Source organism: Ranitomeya variabilis, chromosome 3 (genome assembly GCF_051348905.1).
Source record: "Ranitomeya variabilis isolate aRanVar5 chromosome 3, aRanVar5.hap1, whole genome shotgun sequence".
NCBI lineage: Eukaryota > Metazoa > Chordata > Amphibia > Anura > Dendrobatidae > Ranitomeya > Ranitomeya variabilis.
Genome location: NC_135234.1, coordinates 214,658,266 through 214,678,907, shown reverse-complemented (window position 1 = coordinate 214,678,907; position 20,642 = coordinate 214,658,266). Strand labels below are relative to the sequence as shown.

General features: G+C 45.6%; 1 protein-coding gene across 2 annotated transcripts; it reads left to right on the top strand.

Moving 5' to 3' along the window:
• The first annotated feature begins 6,189 nt into the window (after positions 1 to 6,189).
• Positions 6,190 to 20,127, top strand: AVPR1B (arginine vasopressin receptor 1B). Of its 2 annotated transcripts, XR_013224297.1 has the most exons (3): positions 6,190 to 6,549; positions 9,153 to 9,218; positions 19,035 to 19,154. XR_013224297.1 is itself a non-coding variant. In XM_077299505.1 (2 exons), the coding sequence occupies exons 1-2, from the start codon at positions 17,080 to 17,082 to the stop codon at positions 19,313 to 19,315; spliced, it is 1,167 nt and encodes a 388-aa protein (XP_077155620.1). In that variant the 3' UTR covers positions 19,316 to 20,127. The 2 variants fall into 2 exon arrangements, 1 of the variants encoding a protein (XP_077155620.1); XM_077299505.1 differs by lacking the exons at positions 6,190 to 6,549; positions 9,153 to 9,218 and adding an exon at positions 17,080 to 17,965 and having other exon boundaries at positions 19,035 to 20,127.
• Positions 20,128 to 20,642: the final 515 nt, after the last annotated feature.

Sequence of the window (20,642 nt, the reverse complement as noted above, 5' to 3'; positions counted from 1 at the left end):
CATAAAAACATTTCACATCATATATTCAACACTACAGATTTGCAACACAAATTAACTAAACGATTACTTAAGTATTGATAGTATTTTATTTGTAACTCATTTAAAAGCCTTTTGGATAAACAACATGTTTGGGTGTACATGTTTGGGCTTTCAAGGACAATCCATGAGCCTTGTTAATGTACATTGCACAAGCCAGTCGAAGTAGAAACTGGAGGTGTTTAAAATCAAAAGGTAAATCAGATGGAATGAGTGGAATTCTTGGAATCAAAAGGTCTTCTCCTTTGGCACATCCTGTTGCTGAGCTGTGTATCTAATCCTATCCTGTGTGATACCATCTGCTGAGCTGTGTATCTAATTCTGTCCTGTGTGATACTGTCTGCTGAGCTGTGTCCCTAATCCTATCCTGTGTGATACTGTCTCCTGAACTGTGTATCTAATCCTATCCTGTGTCATACTGACTGCTGAGCTGTGCATCTAATCCTATCCTGTGTGATACTGTCTGCTGAGCTGTGTCCCTAATCCTATCCTGTGTGTTACTGTCTGCTGAGCTGTGTATCTAATCCTATCCTGTGTCATACTGACTGCTGAGCTGTGCATCTAATCCTATCCTGTGTGATACTGTCTGCTGAGCTGTGTCCCTAATCCTATCCTGTGTGTTACTGTCTGCTGAGCTGTGTATCTAATCCTATCCTGTGTCATACTGACTGCTGAGCTGTGCATCTAATCCTATCCTGTGTGTTACTGTCTGCTGAGCTGTGTATCTAATCATATCCGGTGTGATACTGTCAACTGAGCCATGTATCTAATTCTGTCCTATGTGTTACTGTCTGCTCAGTCGTGTATCTAATCCTATTGTGTGATACAGTCTGCTGAGCCTGTCACTGATCCTATCCTGTGTGATACTGTCTGCTGAGCTGTGTATCTAATCCTATCCTATGTGATACTGTGTGCTGAGCCGTGTATCTAATCCTACCCTGTGAGATACTGTTTGCTGACCCATGTAACTAATCCCATCCTGTGTGATACAGTCTGCTGAGCCATGTATCTAATCCTATCCTGTGTGATACTGTCTGCTGAGCCGTGTATCTAATCCTATCCTGTGTGATACTGTCTGCTGAGCCATGTATCTAATCCTATCCTGTGTGATACTGTCTGCTGACACGTGTATCTAATCCTCTCCTGTGTGATACAGTCTGCTGAGCTGTGTATCTAATTCTACCCTGTGTGACACTGTCTGCTGAGCTGTGTGCCTAATCCTATCCTGTGTGATACTGTCTGCTGAGCCATGTATCTAATCCTCTCCTGTGTGATACAGTCTGCTGAGCTGTGTATCTAATTCTACCCTGTGTGACACTGTCTGCTGAGCTGTGTACCTAATCCTATCCTGTGTGATACTGTCTGCTGAGCCATGTATCTAATCCTATCCTGTGTGATACAGTCTGCTGAGCCGTGTATCTAATCCTATCCTGTGTGATACTGTCTGCTGAGCCGTGTATCTAATCCAATCCTGTTACTGACTGCTGAGCTGTGTATCTAATCCTATCATATGTGACACTGTCTGCTGAGCTGTGTATCTAATCCTATCCTGTGTGATACAGTCTGCTGAGCCGTGTATCTAATCCTATTATGTGTATTACTGACTGCTGATCCGTGTATCTAATCCTATCCTGTGTGATACTGTGCTGAGCCATGTATCTAATCCTATCCTGTGTGATACTGTCTGCTGAGCCGTGTATCTAATCCTCTCCTGTGTGATACAGTCTGCTGAGCCGTGCATCTAATCCTATCCTGTGCGTTACTGACTGCTGAGCTGTATATCTAATCCTATCCTGTGTGATACTGTCTGCTGAGCCGTGTATCTAATCCAATCCTGTGTTACTGACTGCTGAGCTGTGTATCTATTCCTATCCTATGTGACACTGTCTGCTGAGCTGTGTGCCTAATCCTATCCTGTGTGATACTGTCTGCTGAGCCATGTATCTAATCCTCTCCTGTGTGATACAGTCTGCTGAGCTGTGTATCTAATTCTACCCTGTGTGACACTGTCTGCTGAGCTGTGTACCTAATCCTATCCTGTGTGATACTGTCTGCTGAGCCATGTATCTAATCCTATCCTGTGTGATACAGTCTGCTGAGCCGTGTATCTAATCCTATCCTGTGTGATACTGTCTGCTGAGCCGTGTATCTAATCCAATCCTGTTACTGACTGCTGAGCTGTGTATCTAATCCTATCATATGTGACACTGTCTGCTGAGCTGTGTATCTAATCCTATCCTGTGTGATACAGTCTGCTGAGCCGTGTATCTAATCCTATTATGTGTATTACTGACTGCTGATCCGTGATTCTAATCCTATCCTGTGTGATACTGTGCTGAGCCATGTATCTAATCCTATCCTGTGTGATACTGTCTGCTGAGCCGTGTATCTAATCCTCTCCTGTGTGATACAGTCTGCTGAGCCGTGCATCTAATCCTATCCTGTGCGTTACTGACTGCTGAGCTGTATATCTAATCCTATCCTGTGTGATACTGTCTGCTGAGCCGTGTATCTAATCCAATCCTGTGTTACTGACTGCTGAGCTGTGTATCTATTCCTATCCTATGTGACACTGTCTGCTGAGCTGTGTATCTAATCTAATCCTATCCTGTGTGATACAGTCTGCTGAGCCGTGTATCTAATCCTATCCTGTGTGTTACTGACTGCTGAGCCGTGTATCTAATCCTATCCTGTCTGATACTGTCTTCTGAGCGGTGTATCTAATCCTATCCTGTGTTACTGACTGCTGAGCTGTGTATCTAATCCTATCCTATGTGACACTGTCTGCTGAGCTGTGTATCTAATCCTATCCTGTATGATACTGACTGCTGAGCCGTGTATCTAATCCTATCCTTTGTGATACTGACTGCTGACCTGTGTATCTAATCCTATCCTATGTGACACAGTCTGCTGAGCCGTGTATCTAATCCAATCCTGTGTTACTGACTGCTGAGCTGTGTATCTAATCCTGTCCTGTGTCATACTGTCTGCTGAGCCATGTATCTAATCCTATCCTGTGTGATGAAAATTTTAAAAATGTTGCAATTTTTCAACTTTGAATTTTTATGCCCATATGTTATACAAAATACTTAATAAGTAACATTTCCCACATGTCTACTTTACATCAGCACAATTTTGGAACCAACATTTTTTTTGACCAGCAATTTCTCATTTTTACAACACCATTTTTTTTAAGGGACCACATCACATTTGAAGTCACTTTGAGGGGTCTTTATGATAGAAAATACCCAAGTGTGACCCCATTCTAAAAACTGCACATCTCAAGGTGCTCAAAACCACATTCAAGAAGTTACCCCATAACGACAACGCAACAACGATAGGGAACAAATGAGGAAGAACCCGATTTCGCAGCCAACCTTGCTCCCACCAGAAACCAGGCCATTCAGCCAACAACCAACTGCCTTGAAAAAACAAACCAAAACCACGATCATCCACCACGGCAATGATGAAACCCAAATCATCTGAATTCACAACTGGTTTTATCCAGATAGACTTTCCGTTGTAATTCTCCAAAAAATTTGCCCATACTGCCAAATCTTCACGCAATTCCTTCTTTAGTCTGATAAAATGAACCGGAGACCGAACGTCCCTGGTCGCCAAAGACAACCTGCGGCAGAATGCCCTTCCCATCGGCATAATACGGCAAGCGAAGTTCAATTTGCCAAGCAAAGATTGTACCTCCCTCAGCTTCAATTTTTTAGCACTACATGCCCTGGACACCTCTTTGCTCAGAGCGCTGACCTTATCCCCAGGCAGCCTGCACACCATTTCTAAGGTATCGATTTCTATACCCAGAAAACTCAGAACAGTGACTGGACCCACAGTTTTGTCCGGAGCTAAAGGAACCCCGAACATCTTGCACACTCTCTCCATAGTGTGCAATAGCGCCGAGCCATCGGTACTTTGAGCCGGGCCTATGAACAGGAAGTCATCCAGATAGTGAATGCAAGATCTCAAGCCCGACATGTCTTTCACCACCCACTCCAAAAAGGTGCTAAAAGTTTCTAAGTATGTGCAGGAAAGGGAACAACCCATGGGGAGACAGCGATCGACGTAAAAACCTCCATCCCAATAGCAACCCAGGAGATGCATACTCTCCGGGTGAACCGGTAGTAGCCTGAAAGCCGCTTCGATGTCCGTTTTCGCCAACAGTGCGCCACACCCACATACCCGCACCCAATCCATAGCCCCATCAAATGAAGTGTAAATCACCGAACATAACTGAGGGTCAATTCCGTCATTTACTGAGGACCCTTTCGGAAAGGACAGATGATGAATCAATCTGAATTTATTGGGTTCCTTTTTTGGTACCACGCCCAATGGGTAAACCCTCAGATTGCGTATAGGCACCACTGGAAAAGGGCCGGCCATCCTACCCAATTTAACTTCGCTTTCCAGCTTTTTAGCAACCACGTCAGGAAATTGCAAAGCCGATTTCAAATTTTTTGTGGAAAATTTTTGTTCCGCATCCACGAATGGAATACGGAAACCATCCCGAAAACCTCCTTCTAACAAAACTGCAGCTGGTGAATAAGGGTACCTATTTAGAAATGGCACCATGACGTCCAGACAAATTGGCGTCATTCCTTTTTTCAAAACCGTCTCCGCTTCTCTGTCTGCCACCCTTAAAACATTTGGATGACCCGTGCGGTCCCCCGCAAGTTGCACATTCATGCTTGAATTTGCATTTTCCCCCAAATTTACATGACCCTTCATTGAATGCAAAGCACAGTCCTCTCTGCATTGCCGCTGAGTGTCCCGACTGCCCTGAACCCCCAGCGCTTCCAAGAAAAGACTGGCTGCGTGACCCGAAGCGTGACGGGACCATAACCTTCATCCACAAAGCTATATCTTTGTGATCCCACCGAATACTGGGCCTAATGGCCTTCCGCTGCCGGAATTGCTCATCGTATCTGAGCCAACCTTGGCCCCCGTAAGTCCAATAAGCTACCCCAATCGCATCCATGTAACAAAAAAGCCCCGAGCAGTTCGAGGGATCTCTCACCAATCACACTTGCCAAAATGGCGAATGCCTGTAACCAATTAGAAAACGTCCTAGGAATCAGCCTGAAACGCCTCTTTTCTTCCTCCTCTTTTTTTAAATCATCTTTACACAGCCTGTCCAATTGAAATCGTTCTAGTGGTAATAAGGAGAATATTTCCACGTATTCCCTTTTCCAAATTTTATCCCTAGTTTCACTTTTTAAGTGTGCCCCCAACGGTCCCTCGAAACAAACGTATACCTCCCCACGGGCCACGTCATCCAAACACACTGAGGTATCTTTTTCCGCTTCCCCTGACTGACTGGCAACAGACACGCCATCTGAAGGTACGGCAGCACTCGTCGCCGCAGCATCATTCTCCACGTTATCTGATGACATACTCCTAGAACTCATATCAGTGAACCCCCCCAGAGAACCCCTCAAACCCGAAACTTCCCCCGGATTCTCAAGCCATGCCGCAGAAGGAGAAGACCCCATGTTTGAACCCCCCGATCCCCATAACGCCGCCAGATCTCTAAGCCCGTGCATGATAAGCCCTAACCCCCCCCAACTCCCCCCATAAATACATCCCTACTAACACTGACAGAGGGAGCTAACACAGGGGTACATGAAAGAAAAGGATTGTTCACACCTAGCTGCCCGAGCGCTGTGGACCCGGCAGCCGAAGATCCTGAAGCCAGATGTACGTGCTCCTCTCCTGAGCTCTCCATCCGTTGGTCCCCGGGTAAGTCAGATGGCCGACTGCCATCCTGTGACACCCCATCCGAAGGTGCAGGGTCCCTTACTGCTGACGCCGCCGCTGTGAAGATGCCTTAGCCAGCGTAACGCTGCCTGTGCTGGGAAGTGCTCCTATCTGCTGCTGTTACATGGCCAGACCCCCTGGATGGACTCAGCCCCGGCCTGCTCTGGCTAGAGGAAGTCAGCCCTCCAGCTCCCTGCCCCATCCCAGGCAGAGCACTGCTGACAGGGCCGGCAGAACGCCGCCCGTTAGATGCCACACGCCGAGAGGCCTGGGAATAAGGCCCCCGCCTCCTGGAACCGCCCGCTCCTCCGCGCTGAGTCACCTGACCTGGTGCAGCCCGCCGCTCCTGGTCCCGACACCCGGTGAGTCACACGCGCCGAGGGGGAGGCCGACACTTCCCCCTGCTGCAGGCCCTGCCGTGCTGACGGATTCCTCCCGGCTATGCCGTGGGCCGCTGCTGCACCGCCGCTCGCGTCTCCTGCCGGAGGGTCCCTAGAGGGGCTCCTGATACGGCGCCGGGCCCGAGGGGTGACATTGGGGCTCAAGCGCGCCGGAGGCCTGGACCTCCGCGGTCGGCGTCCCTCTGCAGGTACCTGGGCTGGTCCCATTACCGCTCCGTCCAGAAGGCTGCTGATAGACTGCTGCAGCCATTCGGTGCCCTGTGTGCCAGCCTGTTCACGCAGTCTCTGCAATAAGGCCTCCACATCCATCACTGGGGATTGATTTCAGCCACCGCCGGACCAGCAGGTGAGCGTGGCAGTTGCTGAGGTGAAATTGTCAGTTTCTCATCCAAATCACCCCGTCAGTAAGCTCCCCCTGCCTGCTCCTCCCTGACTCATCCAAACCCATCCCCCCCCCCCCCCCCCCCCCCCCGCTGTCCAAATTCAAAAGTACACAGCCCAAGCAAACTAGTTAACCCTGACTTGCCCTTGCCCACCCTGAGGCTCTGCCATTCCCAGTGACCCCCGTCATGCTGGCCTCCCTTGAGGGCCAGGGGCCCAGTACGGCCTTTCCTGGATATGAGACATGGTTTACATACAGTAAACCATTTCATATCCCTTATTTTTTTACATATTCCTCAATACTAATGTTAGAAGTGTCTGTTAGTAAAATTTGGGAGCTTTAGGTGTTAAAATAAAGGGTTAAATCACGGAAAAAACTGGCGTGGGCTCCCACACACAAAGTAAATACACGCACCGTAGATACCCTCTCACACACACAATAAATATTCCCCTCTACACACACAGTACACACACCCTTCTACAACCACAGTAAATACCCCCTCACACACACACAGTAAATAAACCTCACACACAAAGTAAATACCCCTCTCCACATACAGTAAATAAACCTCACACACACAGTAGTTACCCCACACACAAACACAGTAACCCCTGCACACACACACAGTAAATACCTCCCACACACACACACACAGCAAATACCCCCCACATAGCAAATCCCCCCACAGGAAATACACCCCACACACTAAATACAACACACCCCAGTAAACACCACCCAAATCCAGTAAATACCCCTTCCACACACTAAATGCATCCCCATACACAGCAAATACCCCCTCACATATTAAATACCACCACACACACACAGTAAATGCACCCCACAGTAAACACCACCCACATCCATAAATACCCCCTCCACACAGTAAATACACCCCCACCATATCTCCGGTGTCTTCAGCTCTTCAGGACTTACCACCCATATGCGTCTCTGCAGCGCCGGAAAGAGAAGTCACCAGCGTGATAACATGACCTGATCATGCTGCTGGCGTCGGTCTGACACGGCGGTCAGAGCTTTAATTGTACTCTCGTCTGTTAAACGCGAGTACTATTGAACACTGGGAGTCGGCACACTGCAGTTTCTCTTTGCCTGCTGTCAGCTTGACAGCTGGCTCAGGGAACTGCCAACTACCAGTCTGGGGGGCAGTAGAATGCAGCCTATAAATTAAACCTTTAAATTGCCGCATAAGGCGGTCCGACTGCACCCCCCTGACGACTGCGCCCGGGGCACATGCCTAGGCTGCTCCCCCAAATATGCCTCTGAGCACTGGAATAGTACAACTAATCTAAGTTCCCTGCCCCTAATCTTATATTTTCCAGCTGCCATCTTCATCTGTTATTGGTGCTGCTCTGATTATCTTCTGCAGGTTGTGACCTGCCGCATCGCTCCACTGTTTGCTGGATGAGCCAAAAATCACAACTCCATGTAAGTCTATGAGAGCTAGAATGAAGCCAGTACAATGATTTCATAGACTTACATTGAAAGCATGTAGCCGTTATCTCTAACTTACCTCTGGTCAGTTAGAAGGTGTGGTCTCACAATGGCGGTTCACTACCAGAGCAACCCCTGGAACATCTAAAGCCTGCAGCTGGTAAATATAATACAAAGGGCAGGGAAATTACATTAGTAGCACCACTCCAGCACTACAATAAAAAAAACCACTGGAGTGGTGCTTTCTACATACAGAAGAGAACCAATATATATCTGTGAGGCCCAAATCACACAAGCAGGTTTTGGACCCAAAGTCAGCATATGGACAGAACACGGATGAGGAAAAAATCATCTCACTGTCCTGGATGAGACTGGGACAGATTTTTTTTTTAATACACCAGTGTGAAAGTACCCCGTTAATAACATACAGCTCTGCAGTGAGATTAGGAGAGCAGAGAGCGGCCACAGTGTAAGGGGATGAGAAGTTTACCCTTTTAAGTCTTTTTCTATGCTATATGTATATGTTTATATATTGTGTAAAGTTTGAATAGGGAGAGTGTAGTGCCCATTTTTGGCCACTAGACGGGGCAATATAAGTGTGAAAGAGTTCATCTGTGAAATAGTTAACATAGGAGGGGTTAGCTGGGGAGTAAGAGAGAAATATTTTCTGGGTAGAGGCAGAAGGGGCTAGGGAGCCTGAAGTGCTCGGGTGGGCTAAATGCCCGAGCTACTCAGCACCCCGCAATGTTTAAGGGGGTACCCAGCCACCTAGAGTCAGTGGAACAGTATAACTACAGACAAAGCAGCCACAGTATCTACAAGAACTTGGGCTACAGGAGAAGTCACTGTGGCACAACAGGGCAGGTCGCTTACCATGTGGCAGGTGAGGGAACACCCGTATTCACTAAGGTTGGCCAGGGAGGATGCTGAGGGGCTGTTGGAAATGGTCCGACCCAGGCACGTGCAGAGTGACAAAGAGCAAAGCTCAGGGAAAGATGAAGTAACGTGTAACGAACATGCTGTCGATAATGTTGTATTGAGTCTGGATGTGTTGCGAAGACATGAGAGTAAAGTTATAAGTTTTGAGTTGCACCTAGACTGTGTCTCTGTTTATTCAGAAGCGACAGGAGGTGACCTTGAGGAATGGAGAGAAGACCCTGACAGCGCAGGGATTGGAAAAACAAGTAAGCTTACAGTGAAGCATGATTTATAATGTATTGGGAGGCCAGGGCACGCAAGACCCAATTTGCCCAGCCACGACTACGGCCCTGGCTGACCTTTACAATTACACATCACATTGGTAATTTCCCTTCACAGGACTGCCACCAGGAATTTCAGGTCCCATTCTGGCAAAATTTTTGGGCCCCCCTTGAGACTCCGCCCAGGCTTCAAAAGCAAAAGGTGGCTACTTTGAAGAACCTAGAATATAAGACATATTTTCAGTTGTTTCACACTTTTTTGTTAATTATATAATTCCACATGTGTTAATACATAGTTTTGATGCCTTCAGTGTGAATTTACAATTTTCATAGTCATGAAAATACAGGAAAATCTTTAAATGAGAAGGTGTGTCCAAACTTTTGGTCTGTACTGTAGATACTACAGTGAACTGTAGTAAGTTTGCTTCCATAATTAAGCTACTGACTGTACTAAGGAATCTAAAATTCAGCTAACTTTATTACGGCCATCTAAGAAGACATGAAGATCTGGTGTGTAATGAAATTGTAATAATGCTAGAGGGACAGCCGTATTTTATTCACAGCAGAACACCGACCAGAAGATGACCGTTAGACATTTTTCCATTTAATTTTGAAAATTAATTTAGAAATTGATGGCAACAACACATCTCAAAAAGTCGTCATCCCCTCTTCTTATTACAACAGTCTGTAAACATGTGGGAGCTGTGGAGACCATTTGCTGATGTTTTGGGAGAGGAATATTGTCCTCATTCTTGTCTGATGTAGGATTCTAGTTGCTGAACAGTCCTGAGTGTTTTCTGTTTTCTTTTGTTTCATAAAATTCTTAATGCAGCAAATGTTTTCTATAGGTGAAAGGTCTGGACTGCGGGCTGTTCGTTCATCACCTGAATAATTCTTCTGTGAATTTATGCTGTTGCGGTGGATGGTATATGTGGTTTAGCATTGTCTTACTGAAATATGCATGGCCTTGTCTGAAATAGAAGTTGTCTAGATGTTCTAAAACCGCTATAGGCTATGTACATATGTTCAATATTTGCAGCAGGAAAATCTCAGTAAAATGTGTACTTTTTGATTTTTTTTTTGCCTGCTTTTTTTCCACTATTCATTTAAAAATGCTGCAAAAATACTGCAGAAATTACATGCTGCAGATTTGAAACAGCTTCAAATCTTCAAGGAAAAAATAAGCAACATGTGCATGAGACCTCAGGAATCTCATTCACTTTCCTGGTACTAGGAAACTACAATTTTTTGTGACAAAACTGCTCAGAAAAAAACACAACAAAAAAGCAGCAAATATTTAAAGGGAACCTGTCACCAGGTTTCTACCATATGAGGTAAGGCTCTCATATACCAGCTTTCTAATATGCTGTATATATGCTACCAATGCAGACTCCAATACAAGAAAAATGTAAGGGTTATTCACAGTTTACTGTATTGTTGGAGATTTGTGAAATAATATATGATCTGGCAAGTAGAGGGCAGCGGCGAGGAGGAGTGGTGAGTTGGGGTTTTTGATGGTTGGGAGTAGACAGAGAGTCTGGGTGGTAGTGAAGCTGTGGGTCCTTGGAGAAAATATGGATAGGGTGGTGCGACTCTGGATCTGTTGTTGGTGACCGTGGGATGCGTTGTTTGGCTTGACATGAGCCGACTCGGTGAGATCAACCAAGTACACAGCATCTTGGGCTAGGCCACGTGAGGCCTTATCTCAAAGGGCTTAGGGAAGCAAAGCGTTGGAGAAATCGGCATTCCCTAAGAACTTGAAGACGGCTTTGCTGATTATTCAGGACTCAGCCCAGCAAGGACCCTTCTACTTCAGTTTCAGGATGTACTGGTACCATCTCACATTTGAATATATATGCGTATTGTGATGCAGCGGTAGGACCATACACAGTGAAATGGCAGTGACCCAAGCAAGTTCAAACAAAACGTTCTTTTATTGTGTTACTTCACACAGTCAATAAAGTATACAGCTTCTTCATACAGTCCATTAATAATGCATGGCTATATGATGCAGGTAACAAGTCTCTGTACTCACTCAGCGCACTGCACTCTTTATCCTCTGGAGTGCAGCCGGGTACACATAAGACAGCCCAAGATGCTGGATGTCAGTCTCTCTGGTTCCTTTAACCTCTGTGTTCACACAGAGCCTCTTCCAAGAACACACTGACACACCTCCCCCACTACTACAGGGCTTTTTAATCAGTCACTGCTTCACTATTCCAATTACAGCCACACCTGTGTCTGTAGTACTCCCTCATGGCCTCACTACGCTTCCATGCACATTCTGGAGAGCACATACAGCGCCCCCTAGCTGTAAAAGGGGTCACTGCCTCACATATCCTCCCCCCTGTTCATACCTGTGGGGTTGAACATTTGTTACCCCGTAAAGGCGAAAGACAGGGAATCGGTATGCCCCCCTGACATCCCCGCTCACTACATTAAGAAATCAAAGAAGGGACCGGAACCATCGATCGGCGCATGCATCCCTCCCTTTTGCGTTTCTCCTCCATATTTCATTACGGGACCACCCACCCTGATCTCCATTGCAGAAGCCAAATCCTCTTTTCTGATTAACCACAGATTTTGGGCCAGTTTTGAGTGGTCTTTACTTTGTTTAATTCAGGTTCACTAACCCCCACGGGTCATCCTGTCACCTAAGTATCTGCTTTCGGGCCCCTGGTACCGCTTCCTCTGTACCCTTACCCGTGCATCAGTGACTATATCATGCTAAAACGCCGCGGACCGCGCTGGCAACTCTGAGCATATATCTGTACTACGCCTCCTGATACTGCTGTCTAGCGAGCGTTCTATCTAATTTACCCTGACCCCCGGCCCCATCCTTGACCGGTGCCAGAGGGTTCCTCTTGCGCACGTTCCCAGTCGCCTCTGCGACCATACTCTCCCGGCTCTTCTCATACCTGCTCCTTTTATATCTGCGTCTCTGAAAGGGACCCTGGATCTGAGCTGTCCCAATCTTACCAGGGAACACCTCCAGCTCAGGGTTCAATGGGGTCCCCACAACCTCTACTGCCACAACCTCTAGAGGGAGCCTATCGGGATTACACTCTAATCCTAAATTGGCGACCCCTGTGGCATACATCTTAGGATCTTCGGGTTCTACGCCTGAAACGACATCTTTAGCTTCTCCTGCCATTACCTCTAGGGGGAGCCTATCGGGATAACACTCTGTCCCTAGGTTGGCAACCCCTATGGCAGGTATTTCAATATCTTTTGGTTCTGCACCCAGTATAACTTTTTCCATGAGAGGGTTTACCCTGGTCTCCCACAGGGACCAAAACAGGGGAAAATCTCTTCCCAACACAGTCCCATAGGGAAGAGTCTTTGCCACTCCCACCACATGTCTAATGTCTCCACATGGTGTAGAAACATTGACCTCTGCGGTCAGGTACTCCCGGATTTCCCCATGAATACCCATCACCTCCACTTTCTGTCTGTTGGTGTTGTCCCCAGCAACAAGGGAGCAATGGACCAGAGTCACTTTACTCCCCATGTCCATGAGAGCCTCTGTTCGGCACCCATTCACAAGTACCTGGCACAGCTGGGGTTCACTGTCGGCTGTGCCTGTAGTGGTGGTACCGACTGACTGAGCATACATAGAAATACGGCGACCATACTTGCAGTCCATAGGTGCAGACACCAACCGGCAGTTAGCAGCCACATGGCCGGGCCCTTGGCAGCGCCAACACTTGATCGCTGCGGCACGACTGTGCCCAGGAGCCGTTTTAGTTTTCCCCGGCTCCTCGGCTGGGGAAACCTTACGTGACAGCCGAAATGGAGCAGTACCCCGTATAAAGTCCTGAGTGGCTGTATATCACTCTACCAGTCCCACCACTTCATCCAGAGTGCCTGGGTCCCCTTGTCCCACCCAACGCTGTATGGCTACTGGCAGAGCCCTCACCAGGCGGTCAACCACCACCCTCCATCTGGAACGGGGTTAATGTCTCAGGCTGAAGCCATTTTTTAACCAGTTGCAGCAAGTCATGCGCCTGAGATCGGGCAGGGCGAGTCTCGGAAAAGGACCACTGGAACACCCGTTGGGCCCGCACATATGTATTAACCCCCAGTCTAGCAACGATCTCACCTTTCAGCTTCCCATAGTCCAGGCCATCGTCCCGACTGAGGTCTATGAAGGCTTTCTGGGCATCTCCCGTCAAGAAATTGGACACCACCTCAGCCCACTGAGTCACCGGCAAGCTCTCCCGCTCCACAGTACGTTCAAAGATGGTGAGAAAAGCCTCTATGTCGTCCTCAGGCTCCATCCTCCTCAGCGCTGACCGGACCTTGTACCGAGCCTCAGATCGGAATGCTGTCCCTGGTGGACCTGCCTCTCGCATAGACGCGAACTGCTGCATCAACAATTCACTAGTCTGCTGCTGTTGCTGCTTTTGTAGCTCCAACTGTTGTCGCTGTAACAGCAGCGCCTCTTGCTGCTGCTGCTGTGAGCGGGCAAACTGCTTCAAAAGCTCCTCCATTTTATCAGCTGGCTTAAACTGTAGCTTTGCAGGCTTAATCACTGACATGCAGCACGCTTTGGGTATGCCTCAGTTCACATGGCCCGCATTCTTTCCACCAAATGTGATGCAGCGGTAGGACCATACACAGTGAAACGGCAGTGACCCAAGCAAGTTCAAACAAAACATTCTTTTATTGTGTTACTTCACACAGTCAATAAAGCATACAGCTTCTTCATACAGTCCATTAATAATGCATGGCTATATGATGCAGTCAATACACAGGCCGAACTTCCCTCTGTCCAGTTTCCCTGGGTGACCGCACGCCAGTAACAAGTCTCTGTACTCACTCAGTGCACTGCACTCTTTATCCTCTGGAGTGCAGCCGGGTACACATAAGACAGCCCAAGACGCAGGGTGTCAGTCTCTCTGGTTCCTTTAGCCTCTGTGTTACTCCACACAGAGAGAGCTCTGCATACAACTGCCCTGTCTGCTTCCAAGAACACACTGACACACCTCCCCCACTACTACAGGGCTTTTTAATCAGTCATTGCTTCACTATTCTAATTACAGCCACACCTGTGTCTGTAGTATGCCCTCATGGCCTCACTACGCTTCCATGCACATTCTGGAGAGCACATACAGCGCCCCCTAGCTGTAACAGGGGTCACCGCCTCACAGTATATATAAATAGCCTTGTAGAGTTCCAGCAAGTTAGGAGAAAAGGCCTCTTCTATAAGAGACACTTTGAAAAGTGCTCCGAATAGGCGATTACTAAAGTATTACCACAACACTGTCCTTTTATTGATTTATGCACAGAAAGGGTTATTTCTTGCTGTCATATAACTATCACTTCTGTTTAAGTGTACCTGCGTATACACTTATCGGTGTTATTGAGAGCAACTGCTGTCATTATATTTGTTACCTATACACGGTTTGCCTACCATCCTTTCCATTGTTTTATAAACTGGTTAGTAAATATTCATATTATATTATCTAATCTTTGGTTGTGTTTGCTGATGATTGTTGCTGTACCCCTCGTCCTGTGTCCATCCCTTATCCACTTTTCATAAAAACCTTTCATAATATTCACCTTTTGGGCGGTTGGGTCCGATAGGGGTCGGTGGTTATGGTACAATGCCTCCTCTCTTCTTGTAATGCCATCCTACTTCTTGCATCTTGTGAATGACGCATCCTACGTCATCCACACAGTGTCCCCAGCATCGTGCTCCTGTGCATGTGTACTTCTCTCAGCCCTGTCGAGGGCAGAGCAAAGTACTAAGTGTGCATTCACAGGAAAAGCCCCAAAAGTCTCGGCACAGAAGGAGGGCGGCATCACAAGAAGTGAGGAGGCACCAGACCAAGACTAGCGAGCAACCTGTATTGACCTTCAGCCTTGTACTCATAGATTTCTCTAGAATCTCAGAGCCAACTTCTATTATATACCAGTTTGTTGCATTGCTCTGATGAGAAACTATTTCAGTAATACTGCATTGTTCAGAAGTACTAAGTAAATGAACAGAGGCCTCAACTTATGAACATCCGACTTAAGTACAAGCTCTAGTTATCAACATCGGATGAAAAAAAAAGAAGAATGAAACACAATATGTCACAGCTGACCTTTCTGTCTGGTCCTCTTCTTTCCATCATTGTGTGCCAAATTTTCTAGGCTGGAGTTCACTGCACATTATAAGGTTTCGTTGACATTACAGTTTTATGATGCACTGTGAGCTCCTACCTGGAAGTAGCCAAAAGTCATGGCCAATAGTGAAGAGGCTGGATATGCAATGTACCCTTTGTGGTAGATCAGCTCACTCGGATGCACACGGAGGTAGACACAGGTACACTGTCTATTTAAATATTCTGTTGGTTTGTTATACATGTAGCATAAACCAACACAAAGTGAAAATGAACACAGCTCTTTGGGCAAAACAAGAAAACAAACCCAAATGGTATACAATATCTGCATCTGAGGGGATCCACCCGCTCAGGATAATAACCACTCACTGGTTCAGTTTTTCCTTCTCAGGATGCAAAGCGCTGGAGTTCCTCTCTCCCACCATACTTACCACTGAATGCCTCTGGAGGCCGACCATTTAAAGCCCAGACCACACCCTTGGGGTGGAGATAAGGTGGACATCCTCCCACAAACTATGGTTTTCCACAGAAACCCAAGCCTTTAAATGGCCGATTAACCCCTCTCAACACATAGTATGCTGGAGGAAAGTTCTTGGTTTCAAATCACTGAAGCTGTTCTCTGTCCAGTCCTCTTCCTTCTGCCATTGTGCGACGCATGTTCAAGACTTCTGGCCGCTTCCTGATCCCAGAGGTCACTGCAAGTCATAAGGTCATGGCGTTGATGTCATGACCTTATGACACAGAGTAGCCTCTGAGGTCTGGACATGGCCAGAAGATCGGGGCTGTAATGAAGTTGCCGGAGATGTGGCGCACAACAGTGGAAACAAGAGTACTAAATTGCAGGTGATGAGCAGTGGAGTGGCTGTACCAGTTAGTGGTGAGGTAAGTAGAAGTTGTTTTTTTTCCCCGCACTGTTCCAACTTACATACACAAATAAATCTACAAAATTCTTCTAGATTGTAACCCAGTAACTGCCTCCTCATGCAGTATTTAAGGTGGTGCAGAGTAAAGCATGTGCAGTGCTTGTGTGTGTCAATACAGGCTTAATGCACATGGCCCTGTGTGTGCATGAAACCTTAACAAATGGGAATAATGTTTTCTTTAAAAAAAAATTATAAACTAATGCTTTCTTAGAAATAATGTTCTTCAAGTTATTGTGCATTTCTAATGTTTCTGTGAGTAATTAATCCAGGGAATCAATCATGAGGCTTTTATGAAGTCAGGTAGAATTTCCTTCACATAAGAACAAATTATAAATCAGCTCCTCATTGGTGTTTCCATAGAACTTGATTCAACTGATGTCAGAGAGAAGGCATGGGAAATGTATATAGACAGGAAACTAGACTCCTGTGACATTTATCCAATAATCAGCTCTAGCAAACATCATGGTGTTTGGACATTTCATACCCACAAGGCTTTCCGAGGGGATATATGATCATCGAAGAACACATTGATAAAGAAGTATAGCCTATGGAATTTTGATTAGGAAAAAAAAGGCAAAACTAAAGTTCTTCTTTTTTTCTAAAATACTTGCTACCACCTACAATGATGTAGAAGCAAACTGAATTTAATACAATATTAAGAAATGTAAGATTTTCCCAGATATCTAATGTGAAGACTTGTTTTTTGTAGATATTTGAAAAAGATTTTGTACCAAATACTTATATGAAAACTAGTTACTGACCTTTTTTTATACCATTGTGGAATATTTGAAAATTTAAAAAAAGTGTATAATCATGGATACAAGCCAATATCCTATAGAAACAGCTGTAAAATTGACCATTTCTTCCAACTCTTCTGACTCTAGAGATGAATATCTAGCTAAGGCTGAGGTAGCTGTTCTAGGAACAGTCTTAGCAATTACAACATTAGGAAATGTAGGCTTGCTACTTGCCATCTACAGAAGAGGGAAGAAGATGACCCGTATGCACCTTTTTATTGTGCATCTTGCATACACTGACCTTGCAGTGGCTTTTTTCCAGATACTTCCCCAAATGATTTGGGACATTACTTTCAGGTTCATAGGATCTGATTTCCTTTGTAGGTTGGTGAAGTATACCCAAGTGATGAGTATGTTTGTGTCCACTTACATGCTCATGATGATGACAGTAGACCGATATATAGCGGTGTGCCATCCACTTAAAACAATACAACAACCAACTAGACATGCTTATATCATGATCGGGATCACATGGATCATCAGCTGCCTCTTCAGTCTCCCTCAGATCTTCATCTTCTCTCTTAAGGAAATTGAACCAGAATCAGGAGTTATAGACTGCTGGGCTGATTTTCGATACCCATGGGGGGCTAAAGCCTATATCACTTGGAACACAATATCTATATTTCTTGTGCCTGTAGGCATCCTGGTGATCTGCTACAGCTTGATCTGTTGTGAAATATGCAAGAACCTCAAAGGTAAAATGCAGACTTATGGAGCAAGACAAAGGGAAAGCAATGGCCAAGTCATGCCTTCTAGAGTCAGTAGCATACGGACAATCTCAAGAGCAAAAATAAGAACAGTAAAAATGACTTTTGTAATTGTCCTTTCATACATTATATGCTGGACACCATTTTTCGGTGTTCAAATGTGGTCAGTGTGGGATGAAAATGCACCAGATGTTGGTAAGATTACTTTTTATATATTTATTATTTGAATTTTGTCACTAATATGTATCCTAACCAAACAAATTTATAGAATATGGCTTCATGTATGTTGTTCGTACTATTGATGGTTGTATAGAAGTTGTCCCCAACCTGTAGCTAAGTCACTATGCCTTGTGAATTGCTGGATGACAAAAAGACATCTTCTTGGTTGACAAACAAGGGTAGAGACTCCTGCCAATACAGCTCCAGACTAGTGTCCCATCTTGGAGATTCAAATCGAGCTTACCACTCCTGGCATCTAGTTTACGTTTATGAAAGTGGAGAGATGTAGGAAGGGTTTGTTGCCCTCTTATCCATATCATCACTATAAGAATATGCTACAATTTATTAAGTTAAGCATTCAAGTTTCTAAAGTTTCATCTGAGGACTGGTTAACTGACCCAAGGAAATTCTTACCAACAGAGGTTAGTACATTTTTTGGGGAGATATTAAATCACAACACAGTGGGGGACTTCTGATTCATGGCTAATTATATAAAGATTGTAGTTTGTGGACCTATGACTCCCCCAAAAAGAAAGCAACATAGGCCACATTCACATGTTCAGTATTTGTAAGCCAAAATTAGGAGTGGGTGAAAAATACAGAAGTGGTGACGTGTTTCTATTATACTTTTGCTCTGATTGTTTCACTCCTGATTTTGACTTACAAACATTGAGGTAAAATACTGACCAAATACTGAACGTGTGACCATGGCCTAACACATTTATACTTTTTTATTTACAGCCAATAGTTCAGCAACCCAAGGTGATTGGAGACTACTGCAGTCAGACCCTTGTTAATCAGAAAGTGATATACCATCATGGTCTTTGTTAGTAGCAACCCTCTCCTTTTTTTATGTATGTTTCATTTCTAGATATGTTCATATAACTTTTTTTTAATGATAACTACAAATGGTATATGCTCATTTCAGAATACCACATGTGATGTTGTATTTAGCTAGAACACTATGTATATATCAGCATAGACTATACTAGCTAAAGTTGGTTAAAATGTATTTTCACATGTATTTACTTCTTTTCCTCTTTAGACTCTTCAGATTTTGCATACACCATTACAATGCTGTTGCCCTGCCTGAGCAGCTGTAGCAATCCATGGATCTATATGTTCTATAGCAGTCCCCAATTATGTCCAGGAATCCCGTTTCTTCACGCCCGTAGACAGAATAGCACAGGAAGTGCCTCTAGTCGTCGGGACACCCTTTTGACTCAAATCCGGACTCATTCGCTGCAGACGCAAGGTACATGCCACAGCGTTAGAGATCTATATCCAGCATACGAAGATACAGTGGTAGAATCAGCACTTCTCTAATTCTGTGCCTTACAAAAAAAGCATTTTTAATTTTGATAAAGATCATATTACACACCTGTCCCTGGTTAGTGCTCTGCTCCCTTCACCACAGTACGCTAAACTCTCTTTGCAAGTAGCACTGGCGTGCTCCCATGTGATCATGCACCTAGGCCTACTTAAGGCCTACCAAAACACACACATGTGTCTTGGTATTGAGACTTTTAGTTTGTCTGTGCATCACGACCTGGTATCTACCTGACCGCGGTTTCCAGGACCTCTGCTATCTGTCTGCAGTCTTTCCTGACCACTACTACCTATCTGCGGTCTCCAGGACCTCTGCTATCTGTCTCCAGTCTACAGGACCCCTGCTAACTTTCTGTGGTCTCCAGAACTCCTGTTTGTCTGTGGCCTCACTTACCTCTGCTACCTGTTTCCCAGTGTTTCTCATCTTCTTGCTGCATTGACAATTATGCCGGTGTACCCACACAGACCTTGGGCTTTGAGGATCCAACTCACCTAGTGAGCCTAACAGAAAACCAAGACCATGGATCCCAAAGATTCAGCAGCAACAACACCATAACCGTGGGAAATGGACAACTTGCCTGGACTTGTTTTGCATCTTGCTGTGAGTCAATGGGAGCTGGGCCTGGCTGTGCACACAGTTCGAGTAGACTCACTGTCTCGGACACCTCCAGTTTCCCCACCTTCTCCTCAACACATGCAACACTCTTCCTGAGGGACATCACCCCAGCGCACACATGATCTAACATTGAATCGGTAATTGTCGTGAACCACCTGCTTATATATTTTGTCCTACCTCTATTGTATTTGCATATGTGACCTTTGCATATATGTAACCATTGTGTATGTAGTGTATTGTTTAGTTTGCACTTAAGGTGATTAAATATATGCTTTAACCTTTGGCTACTCTTTTATCTCGATCCATAAATCCACACATCCGTTTCTCGGTTTAACTTTCCATGCTGTCGTGGTTGGTTTCTTACCCGATATAATCCCTTTAACGTACTGGGTTTATAACTGATGAGGAACTGTTGGCAGTCCTATTGGGCTGGTAGTGCTCTGTTTCACTGATGCTAGTGAAAGGGGCCTCTCTGCCTGTCAGGGTTGTGAGCAAGTGTGGTACCACACCAGTGACTGTGTGGGCCATGTCCTCTCACTCCCCATACCTCCCTGTACCTGTGTAGACAGGGTGTGTGTGTGTAAAACTGTGTCAAGCTGACCTTACATGTCCACAGGGGATGCAGAACGTCACATTGGTGCAAGCGATGAGACCACACCACGTGATTTCACTGACTCACCCTGAATTCAGAACTAGTTCTATCGCTTA